At 40.3% G+C, this 21954-nt stretch overlaps 1 protein-coding gene across 1 annotated transcript; it reads left to right on the top strand.

Annotated features, from left to right (window-relative positions):
- Positions 1-10363: 10363 nt before the first annotated feature.
- On the top strand, positions 10364-12565 carry LOC117662269 (C-type lectin Cal-like). Its single transcript, XM_034411595.3, has 5 exons — positions 10364-10430; positions 10767-10858; positions 11270-11410; positions 11592-11706; positions 12292-12565. Exons 1-5 carry the CDS (start codon positions 10364-10366, stop codon positions 12357-12359), a joined length of 483 nt encoding a protein of 160 aa, XP_034267486.2. The 3' UTR covers positions 12360-12565.
- The last annotated feature ends 9389 nt before the right edge of the window (positions 12566-21954 follow it).

Raw genomic sequence — 21954 nt, 5'->3', positions numbered from 1 at the left:
TTAAAGAGTCCTTCGGGAAAGGGGGCGGTATAAAAATTTAATAAATATAAATATATATATAAATATATAAAAGACTTGTATGGACCCCTTCAGAGTCTTAAACTGGCTATACCAATGCTGATTCATTCTCATTGCATCAGCCTTACATTTCAGCAGCTTTACAGTTACCTTAGCCTTACATTGGCTGGTCAGCTTTAAATCATCATTACCCTGACAGTTTATTTATCCTCTTCCCCAATAACAACATGCAAAGGCAGACATGTTTTGTTCATCTTTCTTTGTTGTGAAGATGTACAGTTAATATTTGTTGGTCATTTATCCAATGTCTTCCTGCCTGAATTTCATCTTCTACATATCTATTTTATTAAAGCCACGGACTTTCCTTATATCTGGAATTTTGTTTTGTTTTGCATTTTGAAGTCCACAGGTAACCCAAAAGCTTTGACAAAAGTTTCTTGCATTGCAAGATTAATATTTGTTAATTGGGTAGATTTTCTTCCATCTTTTCCTATGATATTGTGAAATAAAAGAAAGAGTCGCTATCATCACCCATTTTTTTACCCTAAAATGTTTCTAGTGCCTGATAAACGTTTAGTGAGCCTCTAAAGATGCTACGAATTGCCTTTGGAGATTGTTAGTAGACATTAACAACATTTATAAACTATGCAAAAGAGACAATGAACCAGCCCAAAAGAGAAAAGGATTCCAGCACTTCTCTACCAGTAGTCAGCACTCAGATCAGCATAGATTTACTCCAAGGTCAACTTCAGCCCAACAATCAAGGAAGCAATACCCCAATCAAGAAGCTGCCAAAGAGCCATCAGTAAACAGCCCAACCAAGAATCTCTCCCACCCACACAGCAGTGGTGAAATCCAAATTATTTTACTACCGGTTCTGTGGGCGTGGCTTGGTAGGCATGGTGTGGTGTGGTGTGGCTTGGTGGGCATGGCTTGGGGGGCATGACAGGGGAAGGATACTGCAAAATCTCCATTCCATCCTCACTCCAGGGGAAGGATACTACAAAATCTCCATTCCCTCCCCACTCCTGAAGAAAGGATATTGCAAAATCCCCATTCCCACCCCATTCTGGGGCCAGCTAGAGGTGGTATTTGAAGTACTCAAAATTTCTGCTACCAGTTCTCTGAACTGCTCAAAAATTCCGCTACCAGTTCTCCAGAACCTGTCAGAAACTCCTGGATTTCACCCCTGCCACACAGGCAGGCAAATCACCAGAATATAAACTGACAGCAAACAGCATTCCTTATTAACTCTGATGATGTTATCTAGTTAGGGTAATGAAAAGATCTGCAAGAAAACAAGCAAGCTCAGACAGCACCAAGGTTCCCTCATATCTTTGGAGTGCAACCTGACAGTTTCCCATTTAGTTTGACTTAAATTAAATGAATCTAACAAAGTCAAGCTGAGATATAGAAAACTGGACATTAATAGCAATAGCACTTAGACTTATATCCTGCTTCATGGTGCTTTACAGCCCCCTCTAAGAGTCAGCATCTTGCCCCCAACAATCTGGGTCCTCATTTTTACCGACCTTGGAAGGATGGAAGGTTGAGTCAACCTTGAGCCTGGTGAGATTCAATCTGCCAAACTGCTGGCAGCCGGTGATCAGCAGGAGCCTGCAGTACTGCACTCTAACCACTGCACCACCATGGCTCCCTTAAAGGAACCTTCCAAGGCCATCTGGTTCCAAAGGTGCTTTTTAAAGAGGCAACTGGACTTTCTGGTTTTTCTTTGAAGACATTTCACTTCTCATCCAAGAAGCTTCTTCACCACTTCTATTGCCTACCATCCAGTCAGCGCTTAAGAAGCTTCTTGGATGAGAGGTGAAAAGACTTCAAAGAAAAACCAGAAAGTCTAGTTGCCTCTTGAAAAAGCATCTTTGGGACAATCATGACCTGGATGATTGAGACACATAGCCATCTTGTTGCTCACTTCTGCCTTAGTGATTAGTGTATTGCTTCTCTTTAATGAAAAATTGCCCTCTTTATCAGATAATAAATGAATTGCAAGATATGCAGATGAGCCTAATAGTAACAGGGACTTTATGTTGTGGCCCGCCAGCGGCCTGTGCAGATTGTTGCTGATCCCGACAACGAGGAGGCTGGTGTGGTGTCATGCCAGGAGCCTGTGCAGCCGGCACTCAAGTCGGACAGCAAGGAGGCTGAAGAAGATGTGGTGCCAGAGGCAGGAATTCAGCCAGGGCCTTCAGAAGCTCCAGAGGCTCCTTTAAGTGAAGAGGATGAAGTGGAGGAGCCTCTTCTCAATGCACAAGCACACAGAGTTGCCAAAAGGCAGGAGTGGTTACTCAGGAGGAGGTCTCCTCGAGAGTAAGGCTTGGGGCTAATTGGCCACTCCCTTAGCCTATTTAAATTTGCACACAGCTTGTAAAAAGCTGCAGGAAACAACGTTCGTTCGCTGATCATTGAGTTTGGATTTTCTCTGCAAACCTGGTTTCTGGGCTTTCTGCCAACTCTAATAAGACTCTATTTTATCTGTGGAATTTCTGGCAGGTTGTTAAGAACGTTTTAATAACAGCCTGCATTTGCAAAAGACTGTGTTTTGAAGTAAACTGAGTTTTGTTTGGAGTTTGTGTGTGCTACATTCTTTGGGATCCGTAGCTGGGGCAGAACACTTTAAAAATCAACTAAAGAAGATAAACTTTAACCTTTCCTATCCTACTTCAGCAGATATTGTCATCTAGACACTCTGTCTAAACTCAGGAGCTAAGCAGGTTCCAAGGTGATTAGTTCTTGAATGGGTAGCCATCAGTATTATACATTGAAGTCAAAAATGAAGATATATTACAGAAGAAGACAATGACCAGCTACATTCATAACTTTAACCAGAAAACTGTTTCAACTTCTACCCTCAAAAACAATTATAGAGTACTGCACACCAGAACAACTAGACACAAGAACAATTTTTTCCCAAACACCATCACTCTGCTAAACAAATAATTCCCTCAACAATGTCAAACTATTCACTAAGTCTGCATTACTATTACTATTAATCTTCTCATTGTTCCCACCACCCATCTCCTTCCACTTACGACTGCAGGACTGTAACTTTGTTGCTTGTATCCTTACGATTTATATTGATATTGTTTCCTGATTGTTTATTTGTACCCTATGACTATCATTAAGTGTTGTACCTTATGATCCTTGATGAATGTATCTTTTCTTTTATGTACACTGAGAGCATATGCACCAAAGACAAATTCCTTGTGTGTCCAATCACACTTGGCCAATAAAGAATTCTATTCTATTCTATTCTATTCTATTCTATTCTATTCTATTCTATTCTATTCTATTCTATTCTATTCTATTCCCCACATAGTTGTGTCCATATACAGTAGTTCTTCAGAATCCGTCTTGATTTTTATTTAATTATCCCAACTTTCTCTATGGTACTACTTTCTTCATCTCATTTGGGTCAGATGGCAGCAATAAGGATGCAGTAAGGTTGCAGTTTTTAAAAGAACCTAAAGCATAACCTGACCATTTTGTAAAGTATTTTGCAAATGGTCAAGTTATGCTTTAGGTTCTTTTGAAAACTACAACCTTATTTCTGCCGTCTGACCTGCCCAAATGAGATGAGGGAAGTATGTACCATGTTTGCCATGTTTAGATAAATTCCAAATTATTGGTTTCAGCTTCAACATCATATCAACTTCTTTACACATTATATCTCTTCTCAGGACTTTATAGAGAAATGTATAAAGATTAAATTAAAATAGAACAAGCCCATCTCCACATATCCAAAATATACTAAAGATTCTCTGGAGTATGGGTGTGAAACTCAATTTCATTGAAAGCCACATCAGGGTTGTGTTTGACTTTGGAAGGCCCAGGGTGGGGCACGGCCAGGGTGGATGAGGCCAGCTCACCATCACTCGTGTCAGGGATGCCTGTGGTGACCCGAACAGTCTGCCAGTGAAAACAGGCTCCTGAACTCCGTTTTGGCTGCAGCAGCCTCCTGCAACCCAGGTGAAGGAAACCCCGAGTTTTTCAGATTCGGGATAATGTCAGCGTTCCAGAAAACCCCCGACTCCCAATAAAGACGCGGAAGCAGGCATTTTCCAAAGTTCTCTTTACTAGCAATAGGTAAACTGGCACATCTGGGAAATCCCGAATCTGAAAAACCCGGGCTTTCCTTCACTAATACAAAGCTCCCAAAACCTACCGCTTTCTCCTCTTTTGGTCACATGCTCCAATCGCCGTCGGTTTCACCTCGGCCCAGCCCTTGACCACTCCTCCTCTAGATGCTGGACCGCCCTGACCTTGACCGATATGAAAAACTGTTATTATGTCTACTAACTCCCCTCTCCTAAATCCCCCCTCCCATTTTCCCACACATGAGGAGATGGCAGCATTGAAGCTTCCGGCTTAATATGGCTTCCAAGGCTGACACCCTCTGCTAGTGAAAACGGAGCTTGGGAGTGCTACACACAGTCTTCCTGAGCTCCATTTTCACTGGCAAAGGCACTGAGGGCCAGTCCTTCGCTGTTTCTAGGCACGGTGGGCCAAATCTAAGCAACCTGCAGGCCAGATCTGGGCCCTGGGCCTTGAGTAACATCCCTGCTCTGGAGCATCCAATGCCCTTTAAAAACAGCATCATGAAATTGAAAAGATCTGAGAGAGTAGAAGCCCTACTTGAAATAATAGCACGCTGATTTCTTCAAACAGGATATTCCAGCTACATAATAAGAACAGAACAGCAACTGTTGGAAATGTGGACAAAAGCAAGGTACCTTCTTTCATACATGGTGGTTATGCTCCGAAACAAAAAAATATTGGATGAAATTACATAGTTGGATACAAGAAGTAACAGCCTTCCAGATAGAATACACACCAGAATTATTTCTTCTAGGAATAATGAAAAGGAAATACAAAAAACCCCCAACATATATTATTTTACACATGACAACTGCGGCAAGATTGGCCTTTGCGCAATGTTGGAGAAGCGCAAATATACCCTCGGAAGATTTAATAATTAAAAATATTTTGGATTGTGCCGAGATAGACAAAATGACACTTGAATTGAAAGGATTGATGGACTCAGATTTTTACTCGGATAATTGGATCAAAAATAGAAAAAAAAGGAAAATAATAGAATGTAGATTTAGTAAAAAATATAGAGTGAGTATAGGTGAATATTAGTGTGATGATATGTAAATGGTCACAGTCATGCACAAGAATTGAATAATGATTGTTTGTAAAAATTCAATAAAACAAATTTAAAAAAGAAAAAAAGAACAGAACAGAACAGAATAATAACTTTGTTGTCATATTGAATGTACACTAGTCGGCAAATAACATTGAAGTGAAATTTTGTTGCATACATCTCTCAAAGGGTCATCACCTCCAATATACACTACATAATATAATAGAAAAAATAAATAAATACAGATAAATTCAGAATTATGCATATACCCACATATAATATTATATGACACAGAGAAACAACACAGTCTAGTTCAGATATATATACCTGTATATGGCAAGAAAAATGAATCTTGTGAGTTTACCAAAAGGATGGTACTTGAAATGAATAAGAAACATCTAGACCATGGCTATGTTTTCAAGGAGGGGGAAGAAACCCTGAATAAATGTCTGGAGGCAATCATTGGATTAGGGCCCATAAGATGAATTTGTCTGTCTGCTTAGACTGATTTGTCTGCCTCAGTGCACCAGAACATAGTTAAGAGCCCAATGGATGCTTTGAAAACACTGAGGACATCTGAATTGTCTTGCAAAAGGAGAACTCTAGCTTACATTCTAAGACTTGGTGTCCAGTTACATGAGGTGAACTGGTAACGTTTCCATCTTACTAACTTCTCCATTCCACCAGTGGTGACAATATTTGAAGTCCTGGCCATTGGGAACTTGGACACCACTTTTGGACACCATAAAGGGTATTAGCTGAAAATTCCTTCTTTATTCATATTTGTTCCTTCTTCTGCTTTCCTTTCATTGGATGAGTCACCATTAGTGACCTACAGGACCTTCAAGGTTACTTCCTCACCAGGTTGACACCTTCACTAAATCCTCAATATAATGGTGGTTGGGGATATATGAACCTTAGTGGGGAAAATGCCACGAGGCATTTCAACCCTCATTTAGCTGAGTGATGAGTAATAAGAATGGGCTTTAGGTTGTCTTAATGATGGCATTTAGATTTACAACATACTCTTGTCTTTCAAGCGAGGAAACGACCTTGGCCTTTCTCCTTCAGCTTCTTTCAGAAAAGTCACAGTTCTTCCTTCCTTTTTTTACTTTCCCCACATGGAAGACAGAGACTTTTAAGAGGCAGACTTTATATTGGAACAATTAACAACCTTAATGAACTCTATTCTTCTATCTGGACCTTAATGATGTGTTGCAAAAAAAACTACTCGTGTTTCCCCGAAAATAAGACCCTGTCTTATCTTTTTTTTTGCCACCAAAAAAGGTACCAGGTCTTATTTTCAGAGGATATCATCCACTGACTAACCTCACTTGCGCGCGTCACACCCCGGCCTCCTTTTGGCTATCAGAGGCCTTCAGGGACTTCTTCTTTTGTGGCCAGCAAGGCTTTCCTGAAGGCCTCTGCAGGCGATAACAGAGCTCCAGATCGATCTGGAGCTCTGTTAGCAGCTACAGAGATCTCCAGGAAAGCCTTCCCAACCTTGCTGGCTGCAAAAGAAATGGGCTGGCGAGGCAGGTGTTGGGGTTTGCAAGGCCTGACTACAACTGTCCAGAGGTAAGTAATAGGGCAGCTCGACCACCACCCCATAGCTTAATTTTTACCCGTGCACTCTGGAGTGGGCGGAATCTTAATTAGGGCTTATTTTGGGGGTAGGGCTTATATTGGGCACACATGTAAAAATCAAGCTAGGGCTTACTTTCATGGTAGGTCGTATTTTTGGGGAAACAGGTTATTAATGAGCTTGGTTGTATTCAAACATGTATGTTCTGCTATAGACAGAGCCTAGATGAATGAAATGAAGAGATAATGACCAAAGTTAGCAACAAAGATCCCTGCTCTGTACTATCATGTATTATAATCTTTTTTTCTTCTCACGTAGCTGGGCATCTTTCTAAACCAACCATCATGTTGCTACAATCCACCATTCTGATAACATGTTGAGTTTCTGCAAGAGTTTCAGAGTTTCCAACTGAATAGGCAGGATAGGAGCAACACCATACAAAGGAGTGTGGTGTGATATGTCAAGAGCAGCTGGAGAACAATCATGTATTGCAAATGGTCTACAATACTTCCATGCCTTCAATTTGTTCAAAAATGGCTGCCTGACATTCAGTGGCTTCCTTTGTTTCCTTCCAGGAATTGTAAAGGTCTCCAGATAGCATGCATTTTGATCTTTTATTTTCCTTTTAAATGTTCAAATAGCAGAGTAGCACGTCTACAGCTGCCATATTGGTGGACCTTAACACATATTTTCACCTGAGTAGAAAAATCAACCAGAACACTATAGTAAAGGGAATACATACTTAATTTTACATGTATTAATGGCAGCAAGAATTTTGTTTACACAACAATGAAAAAATGAAGAGAGGAAAGTGGAAAGTGTTATAAAAAAATATTAGAATGTGCTGAGATGGATAGATTAACATTTAAAAGAAAAGAAAAGGAAGAAACAGAATACTCCTTAACATGGGATTTGTTTTACCAATAGCTAACTAACAGAAACAGAGCAGTGGTGGGTTTCAAATTTTTTTACTACCGGTTCTGTGGGCATGGCTTGGTGGGTATGGCATGGCTTGATGGGTATGGCTTGGTGGACATGGCAGGGGAAGGATACTGTAAAATCTCCATTCCCTCCCCAATCCAGGGTAAGATTACTGCAAAATCCCAATTTCCTCTCGATCAGCTGGGACTTGAGAGGCAGAGAATAGATGGGGACAGGGCCAGTCAGAATTTTACTACCTGTTCTCCAAACTACTCAAAATTTCCACTACCGGTTCTCCAGAACTGGTCAGAACCTGCTGAAACTCACCTCCGAAACAGAGGTTAGAAACTAAAGAGAGTAAAAAGATAATTTTAAAAATTTGTTTTGAAAATTTTGCAAGATGGAAAAACTAATTGCATTATTACTTTGTGATTAATATTGACATGTTTATGTATTATGATTATTATGATTATTGAAGTATTGCTATTTGAAACTAACTGTGCCCAGACAACATGCTGTTCAGATAAATATGGAACTTTTTATGTTTATAAAAAAATGTATCAATAAAAGATATATTCAAAAAAAAAAAAGAAAAAAATCAACTCACAATAATATGAGCCTATGGAGATGTTTTACCTTCATAATCTATTATAATCCTGAATTCTATTCTCCACTTCCACCCATTCTTCCAGATACTTCTTCTAAAATTGTATAAATATTATAATTAGAAAAGTAGGAGAAATAAAAGATGTTTTATGCAATATGTATGTATGTATGTATGTATGTATGTATGTATGTATGTATGTATTAAGCAAGGACACTGTAGAAAACAGAATTTTGCCACAGAACAGGAAACTCTTGGGTTGAACCAGGCTACTCTCTGGCATTTAAAGTCAATGGAATGAGGAAAATGAACACATGTTTTCATTGCAGAATTGATTGTCTCCATTTGTCTCCATCCTTTCTCAAGGATACAAAGTCAGACCAATGGTTTCAGCTGCGTGCACATTCTCCAAATAAATCACAATGCCCTTTCTTCATTGCTTCTGATGATTGGGTTCACAAATTACTTCACACCTCTTTCGTTTTTAGTTACGCAAAAGTGAAAAGGACAGACCAGGATTTCCCTGAAGGACTTGGGTCATTGATGTTGCACCATATCTGTCTTGGGCTCTATAAAACCATTGCTCAGAAGGCAAGAGAGCATCTGAGAGGGATCCCAACTTGACTGTCCACCACTTCTGTTCATTCAGAAAGAGAAGACCATCCCAAGGTAAGCTGCTGGAGAAATAAGATTTTTACTAAGAGGGCTTCTTCTAAGCGGTAGAAAGTATAAAACTATAGAAAGGCTTTCAGGCAAAATAATGTTAGTGGATTGTAAACAAGGATTTCTGAGAACCCTTAAATATAAGAATGAGAAACACAGTTTTAGCCATTGCTGCAGAACTCCCATTAATTTGTAAGACTGGGGAACCCTGATATAACTTATAAAAAGGTAACGTTTGAGCTCTTCTTGTGATTATATGAGTAATGAGGCATCTTTTCTTTCTTGGCTTCAGTACAAAAGCATTTTTCCATTGTCTTCTTTTAACCTTTCTGTCTAAGAGACTGAATGGTCTTCTCTTCTTTTAAGCTATCAATCCATCAAGTTTTTCCAGATCAGTCAAGGTCAAGTAGAAGTTGCCATCTAGATCAACCTGGGTACATGTCATTTAGAGAAGTGGTTCACCTCTATGGTTTTCCAGATAATTCTTTGACTTTTGATCTCATATACCATCTTGCAATTTCCTGCCAGGTTCCATCCAAAAAGTAACCAGGTCTAATACTACTTAGTTTTTCATGACCAGTCAAGGTTGTAGCTACTGTCATCTTGAGTAATTTTAATTTAATGTTAATATCAATGAAATGAAATCCCAGTTTTATTTATTCATGCATTTATTTGGAGGACTTATATGGCTGCCTATCTCATACAATAACTCAATTTTGACTTGGCTCCTCTCACAACTTTTAAAACAAGTGACAAGCTTGACCTTCAGAACTGAAGTTTCCTTTCCCTATTTTATTCTTTGCTCACTACACCTGCTACATGGTGCTCATGGTTAATTTATGACACACTAATTTACACGGTGCTCATGGTTAATTTATGTCACACCTATTTCAATCCTTACATTTGGTTCCAATCCTTTACTAAATATATAGCTATTATAGCAATGTTGGGTTTCAAAAATTTTTACTACCGGTTCTGTGGGTGTGTCTTGGTGGGCATGGCATGGTTTGGTGGGCATGGCATGGCATGGTGGGCATGGCAAGGGAAAGATACTATAAAATCTCCATTCCCACTCCACTCCAGGGGAAGATTATTGCAAAATCCCCATTTCCTCCCAATCAGCTGGGACTTGGGAGGCAGAGAATAGATGGGGGCAGGGCCAGTCAGAGGTTGTATTTACTGGTTTTCCAGACTACTCAAAATTTCCACTACCGGTTCTCCAGAACTGGTCAGAACCTGCTGAAACCCACCTCTGTGTTATAGGAGTCAAGGAAGAGAAAAGCAACATAAGAACCTCAATTTAAAGTGGAAACGAATATGATTCCTTTTTAGCTTTGGATTGATGACTGTTAGACAATATATTTCTTGTATTTAGTATTCCTTTATCTCTTTGAAGGTCAGCCAGACAATGGGTCTCCTTGCCTACTTCAGCCTTTGTCTTCTTGGCATCTTCTTCAGCAGTCCTTTCCTTCAAGGTGAGTTCCTTTGACATATTTTGATAGGAGTGCATAACTGACTTTCAACACCCTGCACAATTTTTTAGAAGTATAAGAAGCAAGAGTTGCTTTGATATTTTACAGCATAAGGGCCTCATTGATGTCAAAGTGATGGTAACCACATAATGAAAGATCTCCAACTCTTCTTTTCATACTTGGTGTCTTCTTGAGTTCTTCCAGTTGGCCACTGTGAAAAAAACTATTGAATTAGACAACCCGATCTAAAAAGATGTTTCTTACATTCTCAGCATTTTATATAAACATCGAGTCATTCTCTATTTTAAACTTCTTTTCCACTACCTTCTTGCAATGCAGTGGAAGCTGACACCTGCGCCAGGGAGTGGCTGCAAAACCAAGGAAACTGTTATGCATATTTTGATCAGAAGTTGACATGGCATGAAGCTGAGGTAGGACAGTCAATATCTTGTGTAATTAATGATTTATAGGTTTAGGAAAAAGATAGTAGGGTGATGAATAGATTGGGATTGTCTGTGCTTCAAATCCTGAGCTACGATAAATAATATATCTCACCATCCTGCATTTGAAACTTATATATTCTTTACCTACACTCTGAATAAAAGTACTCTTAAAGCTGGAGCTGGAAAGAAAGACATTTAAGTGCAAATAAAGAATTGAACTAAGTTGATGTGTAATATTAGCATCTTCCAGTAAGATTTAAAAATCTTCAATTCATATTGCAACAAGGATTGACCACATTTGGAATTCTATGAAGCTTAACTCAACACATGGGGGGTCTCACAGATCTTGGTGTTGTGGGAAATGATCACAGAACTCATATTCCTTTTGGCTTTCTTCAGATTGAGTGCCAGAGCTATGGCCGTGGGGCCCACCTTGCCTCCATCCTTACTAAAGCAGAGACTCTTCTGGTGGCTGAACACGTCTCCACTTATCAACGGGAATTCAGTAATGTCTGGATTGGACTCCATGATGTCCGTCAGGTGAGATCATCTGATTTAATTCTGCCCTTATTTATCATTATCAAGAGTGGCACAATGTTTATTGACTTGCCTAAATCCTATAGACTCCTGCTCAATACTTCACTTCATAATCATAGATAAATATTACCAGTCCATCTTTACACAAAGCTCTTATTCTCTGAAACACATTTCCTTTCCTCAGACTGGGAAGTGGAGATGGGCTGATGAATCCACTTACAACTACAAATCCTGGATGAACTACCAGCCAGACAACTATGGCAACAATGAGCACTGCGTGGAACTGCGACGATCCACAGGTAAGCAAACTTCTCAAAAGTTCTCTGAACTTCTCCAAGAGCTTCCAACTTTTCTCTGCCTATGGGGAATCATAGGTCAGTTGGTCTGTCTATCCAATCAGCAGTGGCAATATATTTCTTCAGGATCTAAGGAAGCAAGAAAATTTAAAATATGACCAAAATGTTTAGTTTAATTTCTTTAGATAACTGATTATAGAGTCCATTTTGCTTGAAATACATTAGTTTCAATGTTACAATGGATACCTTGTTGTGGTTGCAATGTTTTCCCCAATTGGATATGATATATATTTGAAATTAGTTGCTAAATTGTCAACATTAGTTCAGAGACAAGTTATTTGATCTAATTTTAGGATGAAGTGGGTAAACATCTTAACAGAAGGGGATAAGACTTAGTCGTTCAAAAGATGGAATTCAAACTAAATTACATTTTTCCTAATTTGTCCCATTAGACATACACAGATACATATGCATAAGTGTACGTAATCTGATTCCTGTGGTTCCATCCTGCTTATTTGAGGAAGAAATAAAGTCATTTTCTTTATAGCAAATAATAATATTAGCATTTTCTTATTATTTCTATTTTAGGCTTTAAACAATGGAATGATGCTCAGTGCAACATACGCAATGCTTATATTTGCAAACATGCTCTCTAAAGATGTCTGAAGTTTCTCCCAGTGCTTTCCACTATGCTAAGGTGTTGCCTTCCCACTTATATCATTATGTCTTCGCGTTCTGCAGAAATATAGTTTGCTTCCAGCCTCTTCCAAACATCAACTCACAAGAACTGCCTCTTTGGTCTTCTTCTTCTGGATCTTTCTCACGGCTTGCGTGCAGTGCAATATCAATAAACATATTCTGATGCAAATCTTTTTTGAAGTTTTCATTCTTGGTTCATTGATCCTTCTCCCCAGTAGCAACATGCAAAGGAGGACAAGATTGCTTTTGTGCCTCTTGGTCAGCAATATTTTATTTATCTATTTATTTGTCAAGTACATATTAGATAATATATATAAGTATAGCATAAATTGAATACATAAAATGTATACAATTAAAGAGAACATTATTTATTTATTTTATTTTATTCAATTTTTATACCGCCCTTCTCCTGCTGGACTCAGGGCGGTGCACAGCCAAAGATAAAAACAGTGCATACAAAATTTAAAATTTTAAAAGAATTAAACTAGTATTGGCCCAATAAAATTTAAAATATCTCAACTAAAACCAAATTAGCAATTAAAAATATCTAAGGGGTGGGTCAAGCCAGCCCAGCTTGATGAAATAAAACAGTTTTAAGGGCACGGTGAAAAGCACGGAGATCTGGGATCCTACGTATCTCCGGGGGCAGGTTGTTCCAAAGAACCGGTGCTGCCACAGAGAAGGCCGTCCCCCTGGGAGCCAACATTGTCTGGCCGATGGCACCCTGAGGAGTCCCTCTCTGTGGGAGCGTACTGGCTGGTGGGAGGCTACCGGTGGCAGAAGGCGGTCCCGTAAGTACCTAGGCCCTAAGCCATGGAGTGCTTTAAAGGTGGTAACCCGGAAGACCACCAGGAGCCACTGCAGCTCGCGCAGGAGAGGTGTCACATGGGAGCGCCCCATCGCTCCCATAATCCCCCCCGCAGCCGCATTCTGCACCAGTTGGATTCTCCGGGTGCTCCTCAAGGGGAGTCCCATGTAGAGAGCATTACAGTAGTCCAGGCGGGAAGTGACGAGTGCCTGAGTGACCGTGCGTAAGGAGTCTCGATCCAGAAAGGGGCGCAACTGGTGAATCAGGCGAACCTGATAAAAAGCCCCCCTGGCCACGGCCGTCATATGCTCTTCTAAAGATAGCCGTGCATCCAGCAGGACACCCAAGTTGCGGGCCCTCTCTGTGGGGGCCAGTAACTCACCTCCAATAGCCAGTGATGGCACCAGCTGGCTATATTGGGACGCCGGAAGCCACAGCCACTCGGTCTTGGAAGGATTGAGTCGGAGCCTGTTTCTCCCCATCCAGACCTGCATGGCCTCCAGGCACTGGGACATCACTTCAAGGGCATCATTGGGATGGTCTGGGGTGGAGATGTACAGCTGAGTGTCATCAGCGTACTGATGGAACTCCACCCCAAAACCACGGATGATCCCGCCCAGCGGCTTCTCATAAATGTTGAACAGGAGGGGTGAGAGGACCGACCCCTGTGGCACCCCAGGACAGGGACAGTAGGGACGCTGGTGCTCTTATGCATGCCCCTTACAGACCTCTTAGGGATGGGGTGAGGTCAACAGTAGCCAGTCTAAGGTTAAAATTCTGGGGGTTTGGGGATCAAACCACAGAGTCAGGTAGTGCATTGCAGGCATTGACCACTCTGTTGCTGAAGTCATATTGTCTGCAATCAAGTTTGGAGCGGTTAACCTTAAGTTTGTATCTATTGTGTGCTCATGTATTGTTGTGGTTGAAGCTGAAGTAGTCATTGACAGGAAGGACATTGTGGCAGATAATTTTATATATTATGCTTAGGTCAGACTGAAGTTGGTGTAGTTCTAAGTTGTCTTCTCCAAAATTTGGAGTCTGGTGGCATAAGGTATTTTATTGCGGTTAGAGGAATGGAGGACTCTTCTCGTAAAATATCTCTGGACTCTCTCGATTGTATTTATGTCCGATATGCAGTGCGGGTTCCAGACAGATGAGCTGTATTCGAGAATTGATCTAGCAAATGTTTTGTATGCTCTGGTTAGTAGTGTAATATTACCGGAGAAGAAGCTATACAAGATTAGGTTTACAACCCTTAATGCCTTTTTGGCAATGTTGTTACAGTGGGCTTTGGCACTTAGATCATTTGATATGAGTACTCCAATGTGTAGAGAAGCCTGAAGAACATCATTGGCTATAGCAGACCTCCCTCCTTACTAAAGAGAATTGTCAACTGGCAGATGAGCTGAATGTGTTCTACTGTAGGTTTGAGAGGAGATCACTGAGGTGGGGGTGTGTGATCTACTGCTACCTTCCCCCCCGCCTCAGATACACCAACAATAACCAAATCTCCTACATCTATCTCCATTCCTCTGGGGCCCCCACCTCTGGTGATCTTGGAAAAAAATGTCTAAGGTCTATTTCGTAGACAAAAGATCTGAAAGGCCTAAATGAAGTAACTCCTTCTTGCTTGAAAGCCTGTGCTGAACAACTGGCCCCCGTGATCTTCATCCACATCTTTAATCACTGGAGATGTGTTGTGTCTCTTCTTGCTTCAAATGCTCTATTATCACCCCAATTTCTAAGAAACCCTCCATCAGGGAGCTGAGTGAATACAGACCAATTCGGTTGCTACATTTTTCTAATCTTCCAAGGTTCACAACAATAGAATGTATTGGGTCTATGGATATAGTACATGAAATTGTCCTGAACATGTGGGCCTAGAAGCAATAGGATCTTCAAAAATCAATCAAAGAAGATAAAAATGTATCCCTTTCCTACCTCAGCAGACATTACCATCTAGCCAATCTTCCTGGAGTTAGAAGCTAAGCAGGGTCAGATTCTGCTTAGAGAAGAAGCCATCAGGATTGTAGAATAAACTGGGAAATCAAGAAATATTACAGAAGACAGTGGCCAGTCATATTGTACTGAATCCAATACGATATGTCCATTCAGTAATCAGAAAAACAACATAGTTGTTTTCCATACATAGGAGTTATCCAGAATGACTATATCGAATTTTCCCAACTTTCTCTATCATACTATTTGTCCCATCACATTTGGGAAGGTGAAACTGCATGAATAGAATAGAATAGATTTTTTTTTAGTAATGAGTAATGTTACTGTTATCAACAGAAGTTAAAGCATAACCAGCACACTGATTATGTTATAAATTACTTTCTAGTCATTGCACCTTACCTGGTGAATCTATTAAATGTTTATTTTTATAACCTGTTCCTGGAATGACCAACCTGTGCATCATAATTGATATTGCTCCATGAAGGAGGTTTGTCTTCTGCAGAGAGCAATGTCCATTACTGAAGAGGAGGACAGAAGAAGTTGGGGATGGAAGCAAAAGTTTCACACCATATTGATAGGCTGAGGCAATGGAAATCTGATCCTTCACAAATAAGGGAAATAGGACAAAAAATGTGGGGGGAAATTTAAAAAACAACAAAAAGAAAAGAAAAAAAGGAAAACAGAGAGGCTGAATCTTGAGGGAAGGGAAACCCAGAGTTTTTGAAAGCATGAATTAATCCTTGACCACATGAAATAATATTGTTTAGTCTTGCTGCTACAAAAAAAAGTAAAACTAGGAAAAAAGTTGGAAAATGAGCACAATTTATCCATCCAAATTCTTAAATCAGGTACAATAGAGTCTTCTCATTAAAGTAAAACCATCAACCATTAAATGGAAGCATAAAAGCCAGTGGTGAAATCCAAATTTTTTTACTACCGGTTCTGTGGGCGTGGCTTGGTGGGCGTGGCAGGGGAAGGATACTGCAAAATCTCCATTCCCTCCCCACTCCAGGGAAAGGATACTGCAAATCCCCATTCCCTCCCCACTCCAGGGGAAGGATACTGCAAAATCTCCATTCCCACCCCACTCTGGGGCCAGCCAGAGGTAGTATTTGCTGGTTCTCTACTCAACTACTCTACTCAACTACTCAACTACTCAAAATTTCCACTACTGGTTCTCCGAACCGCTCAAAATTTCTGCTACCAGTTCTCCAGAACCTGTCAGAACCTGCTGGATTTCACCCCTGATAAAAGCCCAATTTATGGGGGAAAGTCTCTCTACCACTTTAAACATCTCCCATCCAAAATATACCAAACATCTCTAGGCCGGGGATCCCCAACCCTGGAGACACAGCTCTTTGGGAACTGGGCCTTGCAAGTGGGGGGCAAAGTTTCATTTGCACATGTGTGGGAGCTGGTTCTATGTGCAAAATCATTGCCTCACTGGTACCACTACCGTCACCATAGAGTCCATAAACCGAGAAAGATTGGGGATCCTGCTCTAGCAATAGCAATAGCACTTAGACTTATATATGACTTCACAATGCTTTACAGCCCTCTATAAGCAGTTTACAGAATTAGCATATTGTCCTCAACAATCTGGGTCCTCATTTTACCGACCTCGGAAGGATGGAAGGTTGAGTCAACCCTAAGCCGGTGAGAATCGATCTGCCAAATTGCATATAGCCGGAAGTCAGCAGAAGTAGCCTGCAGTACTGCACTCTAAGCATTGTTCCGCCATGGCTCTATGGTATCCAATGTTCTTTTTAAAAATCTCACTGAATTGAACAGATCTTGAGATTATTAGAGTCCTAACTAAAATCATAGGATCCTGATTTTGGTAATCAGAATCCTGATATTCCAGTTGTTGTATACATGGAGTATAAATCCCGAATGAATATCTGGAGGCAATTTTGCTGTGAGGGGCCTCAAATTAAATTTAATCCACTCAGAATTAACATATATTGCTTTGCTGAAAATTCTAATGCAGATCAGCCAGATGGGAGAAAGGCTACATCCTTGCATGTCCTATTATCACTAAAAGTTGAGGAAGTGTGGAAATTTTCTTAAAAGTAAATTGGAGGAAATATGGTTGGTGTGCTGGATAACATGGATTTGCCTGTTTAGGCTGATTTACCTGCTTCAGTGATACATAGTTTAAGAGTCAGTGAAACTTTGGCTCTTTGAAGAGTCAAAGTTTTGAAAACTTTGAAGACATCTGAATTGTCTTGCCAAGGGGGATAGCTCTAGTTTGAATGCCTAGACCTAGTGTCCAATTACAGGAAGTGAATGTGTAACGTTTCCTATCTAACTAATTTCCCTATTCTACCACTCTTCAGCAGGGGCAATGTTTAAAACTGGGCATTTGGACATTGGACACACATTTGGACACCGCATTTGGTCATCACAAGGGTTATTAAGTGGAAATTCTTTCTTTATTCATATACGTGTTCCTCTTCTGCTTTCCGTTCATTGAAAAAGTCCCCATAAGTCATTGAGAGGAACTTCAAAGTTACAATCTCACTAGGTTTATAGCTTCTCTGAATCATCAATATATGGTGGTTCACGATCTATGAAACCCTAGTGAGGAAAAGGGTCTATGACAATTTGCCATGGCCATCTCACTATGGCCAGCTCACCACAGTCAACTTGCCATGGCCAACTCTCCAGGGGACAATTCATTGCAGGTCAAGAGTGACACTAATATCAAAGAAAGGGTGGAATAGAATGATTAAAAAAAGAATGCAAAAGGAGGAACAGAATGAAATGTGAATGACAAAAATCAATTTTTTTAAAAAAATTGAATTATTAAATTGAATTATTAAATTGTTCTGTGGTGAATTGTCCTACAGCAAGTTGGCCATGGTGAGTAGTCCCACAGTGACTTGGACATTGCAAGTTGGCCATGGCAAGTTGATCGCAGCAAGTTGGCTGTGGCAAGTTGTCCCATTCCATGAGAAAAATGCCATGAGGCATTTCAGCCATCACTGAGCTGATAGATGTGTAGTAAGAACAGGCTTTATGTTGTCTCAATAATAGCTTTGTAGATCTATGAGATATTCTATGTTTCAAGTGAGGAAATGATTTTGGCCTTTCCACTTCAACTACTTTTAGAAAGGTCAGAGTTCTTCCTTCCTTCTTCTCGTTTCCCCACATAGAAGACAGAGTCTTTCAAGAGGTAGGCTTTCTATTGAAACAGTTAACTATCTTAATGAACTTTATTTTTTCCACTTGGACCTTAATAATGTATCCCTAAATACAATTAACGGGCTTGGTTCTATTCAAACATGTATGTTCTGTTAAAGTCAGAGCCCAAATGAATGAAATGGAGCACATTATAACTAGGATTAGCAACAAAATTCCTTACATAACCTCATAATCATACCTCATAATATCTATATTATATTCTTTTTTCTCTTTTTTTCTTCTCAAGAAACTGGGAATTTCTCTAAACTGAGCATTATGTTGCTACTATCCACCATTCTGATATTCTGTTGAGTTTCTGCAACACTTTCAGAGTTTCCGACTGAATGGGTAAGATAGGAGCTATACCACACAAAGGAGTGGGGTGTAATATGCCAAGAAAAGCTGGAGAGCAGTTGTGTATTGCAAATGGTCTACAATACCTCCGTACCTTCAATTTGTTCAAAAATGGCTGCCTGACACTCTATGGCTTCCTTTGTTTCATCCCAGGAGTTTATAAAGGTCTCCAGATAGCATGCATTTGGATCCTTTATTTTTCTTTTAAGAGTTCAAGGCAGAATGAGGACTCATCTAAAGCTATCCCACTGGTGTATGTTAACATATATTTTAAGCTAAGTGGAAGATCCAACTCACAACTCACCTCATCACCTCTCGTCTGGACTACTGCAATACTCTCTACATGGGGCTCCCCTTGAGGAGCACCTGGAGGCTCCAGCTGGTCCAGAATGCAGCCGCGCAGGTAATTATGGGGGCGACATGGCACTCCCATGTAACACCTCTCCGGCGCGAGCTGCAGTGGCTCCTGGTGGTCTTCCAGGTACGCTTCAAGGTATTGGTTCTCATCTTTAAAGCGCTCCATGGCTTAGGGCCTGGGTATTTACGAGACCACTTTCTGCCACCAATAACCTCCCATCGGCCAATGTGCTCCCACAGAGAGGATCTCCTCAGGGTGCTGTTGGTCAAGCAATGTTGACTGACGACCCCCAGGGGGAGAGCCTTCTCTGTGGGGGCACCCTCTGGAATGAGCTACCCCCAGGAATACGACTGATCCCGGACCTCCGTACTTTCCGCCGAGCTTTGAAGACCTTCTTAGTTCAGCAAGCCGGGCTGTCTTAAAATTTTAATGGGTTATTTTATGGGTAAAAGGTTTTAAAATTTGGGGAAGCCAAACTGATCTAATTCTGTTTTAATTTATTTTAATTTTTATATTTTTATATTTTAAATTTAATTTAATTTTTATATTGTATGTATTTTAATCTTGGCTGTTCACCGCCCTGAGTCCTTCGGGAGAAGGGCGGTATACAAATTTAATAAATCTAATCTAATCTAATCTACAATAATATGAGATTGTACAGATGCCTTCCCTTCTTAACCTATTTTAATCCTGAATTCTCTTCTACATTACCTCCCTTTCTTCATGATTCCTCTTATAAAACTATATAAATATTACAATTAAAGGAGAAGGTGTAGGAGAAAGAGGTGAAGATGTCTTATACAAAAAAATATTAATTTATTACTCTTCAATTTCTTCATAAATGCTTTAATTGAGGGAATAGAAGGGGATCAAATTTGCAGATGACACCAAGCTGGCAGGAATAGCTAACCCCCCAGAAGATAAGTTCAAGAAGGATCTTGACAAAGTTGAACACTGGGCCCTATCTAACAAATGAAGTTCAGTGATGAGATAAGTAAGGTTTTAGGCAAGAAAACCAAATGTGCAGCTATAGAATAAGTGGAACTTGGTTCAATAGCATTAACTGTGAGATGGACCTTGGATTCCTAGTGGACAACCACTTAAACATGAGCTAGCAGTGTGCTGCGGCTGCCAAAAAAGCTAATGCAAGCCTAGGCTGCATTAACTGAGGGATAGAATCAAAATCACATGAAGTGTTAGTACTGCTTTACCGCCTTGGTAAAACCATACTTGGAATACTTGCATCCAGTTTTGGTCACTATGATATAAAAGGCATGTTGAGATTTTGGAAAGAATGCAGCGAAGAGCAACAAAGATGTTTAGGAGACTGGAGGCATGTCCAGACATGAATAGTTGCAGAAATTGGGTATGTCCAGTCTAGTGAAAAGAAGGGCTGGGGTGACATGATAGCAGTGCTCCAATATTTGAGGGGCTGCTGCCAAGAAGATGGGGTCAACATATTCTCCAAAGCCCCAGAAAGAAGGACAAGAAGCAATGGATGGAAATTAATCAAGGAGGGAACCAACCTAGAACTAAGGAGAAATTTCCTGGCAGTGAGAACAATTAACCAGTGGAACAGCTTGCCTTCGGAAGTTGTGAATGCTCCAATACTGGAAGATTTTAAGGAGAGATTGGGCCATTTGTCTGAAATGGTATAGGGTCTCCTGATTGAATGGAAGCTGGAACTAGACTATTTCCATAGTCCTCTCCAACTCTGTTTCTCTTGGAGAATTCTGACATTGCAAAAACCAGAATATTGCCACAGGCTGGGGAACTCTTGGGTTGAACCAGGCTACCCTCTGCCTTTAAGTTGAGTGGAATGAGGAAAATGAAGACATGTTTTCACAGAAGAATTGATAGTCTCATTTGACATCCTTTCTCAAGGATACAAAGTCAAAGCAATATGTTCATTCTGAAATAAATCACCATGCCCTTTCTTCGGTGATCCTGATGATAGAGTTCATAAGCCACTTCCTACTATTTTGGCCTTCATTTACACAAAAGTGAAAAGGACACACCAGGATTTCCTTGAAGGACTCAGGTCATTGGTGTTGCCCCACCTCTGTCTTAGGCTCTATAAAACCTTTGCTCAGAAAGCAAGAAGATATCAGTGAGATCCAACTTGACTCTCCACCACTTCTGTCCATTCAGAACGAGAAGACCATCTCAAGGTAAGTGGCTAAAGAAATAAGATTCTTACTAAGAGGGCTTCTTCTCAGGCTATAGAAAGTGTAGAAGGGCTTATTGTCAAAGGCTTTCAAGCAAAGTAGTGAAAGAAGGGGATGAGCAAGGATTTCTGAGAAGGTTTAAATAGGGAAAACGCAGTTTAGGCCATTGCTGTCAACCCTCATTAACTGATAACTTTGGAGAATCACAGTGTAAATTATAAAAGAGTAAAGTTGAACAACTCTCCTTGAACAACAGTCAGATTTTTTTTCTTGGGATCAGTGTAAAATTGATTTCCTGCTGTCTTCTTTTTTTAACCTTCTTGTTTAGGAAACTTAATGGGCTCCTCTTCTTTCAAACTATTAACCCAACTAGCTTTTCCATATCAGACAAGATCAGGTAGAACATTCCATGTAAACTCAGCCTGGCTTTATAGACTTATCCATATCATTTAGAGAAGTGGTTCACCACTATCTTCGTCCAGGTGTTTCTTTGACTTTTCAGCCTCGTATACTATCATGCAATTTTCTGATAGGTCCCATCCAAAAAGTAGCCAGGTATTATCTTGCTTAGCTTTTTATGATCAACCAAGGTTGTCAGCCAAGATTATCAAGAGCTGAGGTGGTGCAGTGGTTAGAGTACAGCACTGCAGGCTACTTCATCTGACTGTTAGCTGCAGTTCGGCCGTTCAAATCTCACCGGCTCAAGGTTGACTCAGCCT

This window comes from Pantherophis guttatus, chromosome 4 (assembly GCF_059756535.1).
Source record: "Pantherophis guttatus breed Tessera chromosome 4, ASM5975653v1, whole genome shotgun sequence".
Classification (NCBI taxonomy): Eukaryota; Metazoa; Chordata; class Lepidosauria; order Squamata; family Colubridae; genus Pantherophis; species Pantherophis guttatus.
This window is presented reverse-complemented; position numbering and strand designations above follow the sequence as displayed.